At 53.2% G+C, this 7,629-nt stretch overlaps 1 protein-coding gene across 1 annotated transcript; it reads left to right on the top strand.

Moving 5' to 3' along the window:
- The first annotated feature begins 362 nt into the window (after positions 1-362).
- Positions 363-6,829, top strand: Upk3b (uroplakin 3B). The gene is made up of 6 exons (XM_032886909.1): positions 363-625; positions 781-930; positions 1,904-2,129; positions 3,802-3,881; positions 5,259-5,388; positions 6,494-6,829. The coding sequence occupies exons 1-6, from the start codon at positions 544-546 to the stop codon at positions 6,651-6,653; spliced, it is 828 nt and encodes a 275-aa protein (XP_032742800.1). The 5' UTR covers positions 363-543; the 3' UTR covers positions 6,654-6,829.
- The last annotated feature ends 800 nt before the right edge of the window (positions 6,830-7,629 follow it).

Genomic DNA, 7,629 nt, shown 5'->3' with positions numbered 1-7,629 from the left:
AGGGCTAATTCTCCCACTAGAGAGGGAAATGGACATTCAGAGCAGGGGAAGATGTGTCTCCACGGGGCACAGGTGTCTGGGAGCTGCTTTGGGGCTGGACCAGGTCAGAGCTAGCCTACCCTATAGGCCCTCCCCTCTCCTCACTTCCTAGATGAGGATGGATGGCCAGAGGGTGGCTCCTGGCACCCAGAGTTCAGGAATCTTAGGCATGTGGTTCTGGGCCCAGATAGAGGAGGGGAGTCTCCCTCCCAGGACCAGGGAGTAAGGTGGTACCACAATTTAGACATCAGCTTTGGGGTGGAGGTGGCTGGGGGCCAACCCTAAATGGCTCCTCTCCCTTCGTTTAGTTCTGGAGTGGAACCCCTGAACAGGAGTCCACTTAGCCCCTCCCTGTGATGGGCTGGGAGCGGGGAGGGGTGAATTCATAGTTTCAGGTCTTTCCTGCTCTCCTGGCAGTCCAAGTGACCATCAACTGTAGGCCAGAGGTGTTGGAGGTGGGGTGAGACGGACCAGCCCCTAAGGCTGGTCAGTGCTGTGGCAGACATGGAGTTCACCCGGATGCGGCCTCACCCTTGGCCCCTGCTTCTCCCGGTACTTGTGTGGCTTCCCCAAAGCCTGAGTCTAGGTGAGTGGAACTCTTGCAATTGGACGCCCTTCCAAACCTGAGGCCCCGGGGTTCTAGGAACCCATTCCACCTCCTGGACTGGGAGAGTGGAGGAGGGGAGAGGGAGCCCACAGAACTGCCAGGCTTATCTCGAGTCTCACCTTTGTCCCCCATAGACCTGATTCCCTACACGCCGCAGATAACTGCCAGGGACCTGGGAGGGAAGGTCACAGCCACTACGTTCTCTCTGGAGCAGCCTCGGTGCGTCTTTGATGAGCACGCCTCAAGTAATGACACCATCTGGCTAGTGGTGGCTTTCAGCAATGGTGCGTGGTGAGGACTTGGGGTCTTGGGGTGAGGGCACAGGCTGAGAGGAGATACCCAAGGCTCTTGGTGGATGGCAATATCGACTTTGTCTCTGGATGTGGGGATGCCAGGGATGTCCACAAGGTGGGCAAAATCAGTCTTCTGGGATCAACAGGGATCGCTGGGATGGTGGGTATGTACAACCATGCCAGTTCATGTGATACTGGGATAGAGGCCAGGGTTTATATATCGCTAGGCAAGTACTCTACCAAACTGTTAAATCACAGCTTGCCCTTTTGAGACACTGGTCCCTTTAAGACAGTGGTTCTCAAACTTCCTAATGCTGACACCCTTTTCTTTTTTTTTTTTTCTTTCTTTTTTTTTTTTTTTTTGGAGCTGGGGACCGAACCCAGGGCCTTGCAGTTGCTAGGCAAGCGCTCTACCACTGAGCTAAATCCCCAACCCCAGTGCTGACACCCTTTAATACAGTTCCTCACGGTGTGGTGATCCCAATCACAACATTATGTCATGGCTACTTCATAACTGTAATTTTGCCACCACTAGGAATTGTAACGTAAATATCTCATATACGACCCTGGGTTGTCGGAGGCCCTAAAGGGGGTCGCGACCCACAGGTTGAGAAACAAATGCCATAAGCTATCCCATTATGTCGCCTGGAGAAATCAGGTCAAGGCCTCTGCAGATCGCATCCTGGGACAGAAGCAGTTCGCTGCTCTCTGCTCCTTTAAAATAAGTGTTTTGCATTCGTTTATTTATTGTATGTAGCAGTCCAGACATAATTCGGAAGGACAGCTCAAGGGAGTCAGTTCTCGCCTTCCACCATGTGCGTCCTGGGGATCAAACTCAGATCATCAGATTTGGCCGCAAGCGCCTTTAACCACGGAGTCCTCACACCATCCATCTTATTATATACTTAACACAGCCACAGCCACAGCCCCTGCTTTTGCCTCTGTCTGTCCCTTTTTCCTCCAGCCTCCAGGGACTTTCAGAACCCACAGACCGCTGCTAAGATCCCGACCTTCCCACAGCTGCTGACTGACGGCCACTATATGACATTACCCCTGTCCCTGGATCAGCTGCCATGTGAGGACCTGACCGGTGGCAGTGGAGGTGTCCCGGTGCTTCGGGTGGGCAATGACTTCGGCTGTTACCAGCAACCCTATTGCAACGCTCCCCTCCCCAGCCAGGGCCCTTACAGGTGGGTTGTCAGGAGCCCCTGCCCTGGGATTGGGTGTCTTCAGGGAGGGAGGTGGGGCTTCTTGGTCTAAGATTCAGACCCTGCCCCTTTCTTCTGAATGACAGCCAGACATAGCTCCACCCCTTTGTTAGCTGTGGTTTGATTTCTTTGCTTAGTGAGGCATCAAAAAAGACCTTTCAGGGGTTGGGGATTTAGCTCAGTGGTAGAGCGCTTGCCTAGGAAGCGAAAGGCCCTGGGTTCGGTCCCCAGCTCCGGAAAAAAAAAGAAAAAAAAAAAAAAAGACCTTTCAATAAGTTGATTGTAGTGACACACCTATGTGTTCTCAGCACTCTGGAGACAGAGATAGGAGGATCGTGAGTTCAAGGCCAGCTGCAGGTACATAATGAGTTTGAGACGAGCTACTGCTTCAGACCTCAAAACAAAAGATCAGCTGGCTGGGGCCGTAGCTCTGTTGGTAGGTGTTTAGTTAACATGTATGAAGTCCTGGGTTGGGGATTTAGCTCAGTGGTAGAGCGCTTGCCTAGCAAGCGCAAGGCCCTGAGTTGGTCCCCAGCTCCGGAAAAAAAAAAAAAAAAGTAAAAAAAAAAAAAAAAAAAAAAGGAATGAAGTCCTGGGTTCCATCCAGCACCGTACAAACCAAGAGTAGTGGTGTAGACCTGTAATCCCAGCATTCAAGAGGTGAAACGGCAGGAAACCCAGGAGTATAGGTTATCTCAAAAAACACAAAAACCAAACCAAACAAGTACCAAACAAACAACAACAAACCCCAGAGAATCCTTTTCAGATGTGATCTAAGAGGTGAATGTGTGTTTCCAGATGAGACCACAGTTACTGGTCTCAAGTGGATCTGACAGAATTCCCAACCCATAGTACAGATGAAGAAACTAAGGCCTGCTGTGCTAGAATTCAAACAAGGTTCCCTTTAGTGTCCATCACGAGTGCCCAGGTCCCCTCAAAGAGATGCCATAACGGGAGCCCAGACTGCAGAGTGAAATCTCTCCCGGTTCCTTTATCCATGCTGGCAATAGCATCTTCCTCACAGCCGTTCCGTCCCGCCCCCTTCCCATCAGCCACTAGTGCTGGCTTCCCTCCATGGATCCATTGGGCCCACTCTGCTCTCTTCCCAGAGCTCCCACCCCTAAAAAAATAGCATAGTGCCAAGTCTTCCTTCCCTCCCTCCAGGCCCTCAGGGGCTTCCAACAGGCCCTGACCACACCCTTAACTCCACCCACATGTTTTTGACAGGACTCTTAATTTGAAACCTAACTTCTTCTCAAAATGGTTGGCCCCACAAATTTCAGAGACCTAAACTTCTATTTTGTTGTACGGGTATCGAGCCCAAGAGTTTATGCATTCTGGGCAGGGGCTCTACCACTGAGCCACGCCCCCAGCCCCTCACTGGGGATTCTAGGCGGGGCTCTGCCACTGAGCCACGCCCCCAGCCCCTCACTGGGGAATTCTAGGCGGGGCTCTACCACCGAGCTGAATCCTCAACATTTTTTATTTTCCTTTTATTTTGAGATGAGGTCTCACAAAGTCATCAGGCGGCCATTGAACTTATGGTTCTCTTCCCTTAGCCTACGAAGTATCTAGGATATCAGGCCTGTGCCGCCATGTCCACTTGAGACATCCGAGTCTTACTCTTGTCCCCATTGCTTTCTTGTCTCTTCAGTGTGAAGTTCCTTGTAATGGATGCTGGTGGCCCACCCAAGGCTGAAACGAAGTGGTCTAATCCCATTTTTCTCCACCAAGGTAGAGTTGGGGTGAAGGATCTAAGGCTAACTCAACTCGTACCTGAAACTCTTGCTGAAGGGTGGGACCTGGGTCAGCTACCTCATAATGGCACCAAACTTTTTCCCCAGTACTGGACATTGAATTTTATGCACACCAGGGAAGTGCTGTACTACACTAATCCATGGCCCTACCCCGTCACGGGGTGGGGGGGTGGGGGGGTGGTTCTAGGCAGGGGCTCTACCACTGAGCCACGCCCCCAGTCCCTCACTGGGGGATTCTAGGCAGGGGCTCTCCCACTGAGCCACGCCCCCAGCCCCTCACTGGGGGATTCTAGGCAGGGGCTCTACCACTGAGCCACGCCCCCAACCCCTCCCTGGGGGATTCTAGGCAGGGGCTCTACCACTGAGCCACGCCCCCAGCCCCTCACTGGGGGATTCTAGGCAGGGGCTCTACCACTGAGCCACGCCCCCAACCCCTCACTGGGGGATTCTAGGCAGGGGCTCTACCACTGAGCCACGCCCCAACCCCTCACTGGGGGATTCTAGGGAGGGGCTCTACTACTGAGCCACACCCCCAACCCCTCACTGGGGGATTCTAGGCAGGGGCTCTACCACTGAGCCACGCCCCAGCCCCTCACTGGGGGATTCTAGGCAGGGGCTCTACCACTGAGCCACGCCCCCAGTCCCTCACTGGGGGATTCTAGGCAGGGGCTCTACCACTTAGCCACACCCCCAGCCCCTCACTGGGGGATTCTAGGCAGGGGCTTTATACAGAAGTACAATCACGGGTCTCTTTTTATTTTATATATTAAGATAGGGTCTAAGTTGACTAAGCTGACGTTGAATCTCCTCTGTAGCCCTGGATGGCCTTGAGATTCCCTTCCTCATCCTCCCAAGGAACAGGTTACAGGTGTACCCAAACACTTCCATGTTGACGGCTATGAACTCGTGCTTGGGTGGCCAGCCTCAGCCTCATTCAGCCCCAGGTCCTCTCTACTGAGTGCAGGGAGAAGGGCCCAAGCATTATCCTCCACCTAGAGGCCATGTTGGGGGTGGCACTTGCTTCAGAGTCAAGCTACCAAAGCTAGGGTAGGGTGACAGATATCTGTCATCTGAAAGTCTTCAATTCCAGGCTGTAGGGAGGAAGATGTGACAAGGTGAATCCTGAGATCTGCCTGGTGTATGTGGGCCTGTGGTAGGGAACTGGAGGGGATGGAATGGTCTAGAAGGTGAGTCCCGTGTAGAGGTTGGAGCAATGGTTGATCTAGGCTGGCGGAAATGGAGGCTCTGTGGGGCCATGAGGCAGCCAAGCCTTGCGGTGTGTTGAGCTTGAATGGGGAGGGGCAGCCAGCCTTGGGGTGGATAGGCAGCCTCTGAATGGTTCCTATGTATGCAGGGAAGAACCCCAACGCCATTGACACATGGCCTGGTCGGCGGAGCGGCTGTATGATTGTCATAACTTCCATCCTTTCGGTCCTGGCCGGCCTCTTGCTCCTGGCTTTCCTGGCAGCCTCCACTACGCGTTTGTAAGTGACAGCGACACCATGCAGGCTCCTCTTTCACCTGTCAGGTGACCCTTCCCTGTCCTGATCCCTAGATCCTGAAGCCTCCCCGGAGTACTGCAGTTCTGAGCTGGCTGATGCCCTTCCCGGCAGTGTTGAGGGAAATTCCAGGTAGCTCGTCTGAAGGCAGGGCCCAGGTTCTTCCTCTGGGCTTTGTCTTTTCTCCATGAGCCCTTGGAGTGTCTTGGTAACTGTCACTAGGGCAGGTTATCCGGGTACACCTGGACGAGGTGCCTCTCCAGCTGGCCCCTAAACAGAGGGAAGAGAGACTGGAGAGACAGTTTAGTAAGTAAAGTGCTCCCTGCACATACAAGGACCCGGGGTTTGAATCCCCAGCACTCACATAAAATCCAGATGTGGTTGGGAGTGTCTGTAACCTCATTCATGGGGAAGGCCGGGGGGGGGGAATCCCTAGAATCTGTTGCCAGCCAGTCAATAAAGGTTTCAATTAAAGATTCTGTATCAAAAAAAGGTAAGACAGGGGTTGGGGATTTAGCTCAGTGGTAGAGCGCTTGCCAGGAAGCGCCAAGGCCCTGGGTTCGGTCCCCAGCTCCAAAAAAAAAAGAACCAAAAAAAAAAAAAAAAAAAAGGTAAGACAGTGTTGTCAGGATGGCTCAGTGGGTAGAGCCCCTGGCCACCAAACCTTATGACATGAGTTTGATCACTGGAGCCCACATGGTGGAAGGACAAAACTGACTCCTGCCAGTTGTCCTATGTCCTCCATACACACACCGTGGCATGTGCATTCCCCCCACCAGATAATATTTTTCCTTAGAGGTAAGGTATAGTGATAGAGGAAGACACCCAACTCAACAAGACGCCCAACTCAACCCTGTTCCCCACACAGGCACATACATGTGCACACATGCACATACATACATGCATGCATGCACACACACATGTGTCCCCATACACCTATAAACTACATACTTCATCAACAGAATAAAAAGGAGGGCAGGTGAGGGGACAGGCTGAGGGGTGAGTATTCTGGGGAAGGGGCACAGCTATACGGTGGCGTCCTCTGGTTAGGGACGTAACGTGTCCCTCCTCCTTCTTCTCTCGAGTGCAGCTCCAGCCTGTGGTGGCCTGAGGAAGCCCCTGAGCAGCTGCGGATCGGCTCCTTCATGGGAAAACGTTACATGACTCACCATATCCCCCCCAGCGAGGCTGCCACACTGCCGGTGGGCTGCGAGCCTGGCCTGGACCCCCTTCCCAGTCTCAGCCCATAGCTTGGTCTCTGGATCTTGGGCTGGTGTGAGGGGCAGAGAGCAGGTGCCCCTCCTGTGGGGCAGGGTGGGGCCCTTGCATCTCCACATCCCCTCCTATCTGCCTGGCTGTTTTATCTTCTGTGTCTGGTTCTGTCCGTCACTCGCCTCTGTCTGTAAGTGCATTTACAAGATCAGGATCAGTTTGATCCTTGATAACCCCCTTCACGTAAGGCTCAAGGATGTGGTTCACCCTCACCTTAGCCAGACTTCAGAGAACCCAGGAGGAGATGGGTAACACGAGGCCGTGATCCCCACACTTAGGAGGCTGAGGTAGGAGGGTCATGTGCTCCAGGCTAGTCTGGGCTGTGGAGCAGGAGCAGGTCTCGAACAAAACAAAACAAAACAAAACAAAACAAAACAAAACATAAACACACAACGCTGGGAGGCAGCCTTGTTGGGCAGTTAGTAGGTTGGGCTGGGCCCATCACGAGGGTATGAGGCTCTGACCATCTTCCATCCTACCCAACAACAAAGGGTGGGGTGCTGCTGCAGAAATACCACTATGGTCTCCTCACTTTCTGAGGCTGGGTCTCACCAGTGTGCTGGTTAGAGAGTGTGAATGGTTACTAATGACAGCTCGGCTACTTACCCCAGTCCCTGTGCACAGAGAGATGCTTCACGCACTTCTCTGCTGACTTTATTGCGCACCTGCCTTTCTGTACCACATACAGTGTCAGACGACACGGCCTGGGGTCGCAAAGCTGCTCGTGACTTTGGAGGACTCCACCTTGCTTTGAATCTCAGACTGACACCTGTCCAGATGTGGGATCTATTACTGTTGGGGAGATGCCATGTCCTCAGGGTCACACTCTCCCAATTACCACAGCGAGCTCCTCGCGACTTTTTCAAAGGAAAAGAGCTCCAGGACAAAGCCAGTGCTTCCTGCCATCACCACACGGGGGCGTCCGAAAGATGTAGCTACGTGGCAGCAGGGCCC

This window comes from Rattus rattus, chromosome 16, assembly GCF_011064425.1.
Source record: "Rattus rattus isolate New Zealand chromosome 16, Rrattus_CSIRO_v1, whole genome shotgun sequence".
Lineage (NCBI taxonomy): Eukaryota > Metazoa > Chordata > Mammalia > Rodentia > Muridae > Rattus > Rattus rattus.
This window is presented reverse-complemented; position numbering and strand designations above follow the sequence as displayed.

Bases quoted from the DNA above. Each gene is read 5' to 3' on its own strand.
- Upk3b (XM_032886909.1), top strand. From the start codon at position 544: ATGGAGTTCACCCGGATGCGGCCTCACCCTTGGCCCCTGCTTCTCCCG. The intron at 2,130-3,801 runs GTGGGTTGTCAG...TTGTCTCTTCAG, and splicing joins CCCAGCCAGGGCCCTTACAG to TGTGAAGTTCCTTGTAATGG. The intron at 5,389-6,493 runs GTAAGTGACAGC...TCTCGAGTGCAG, and splicing joins GCAGCCTCCACTACGCGTTT to CTCCAGCCTGTGGTGGCCTG.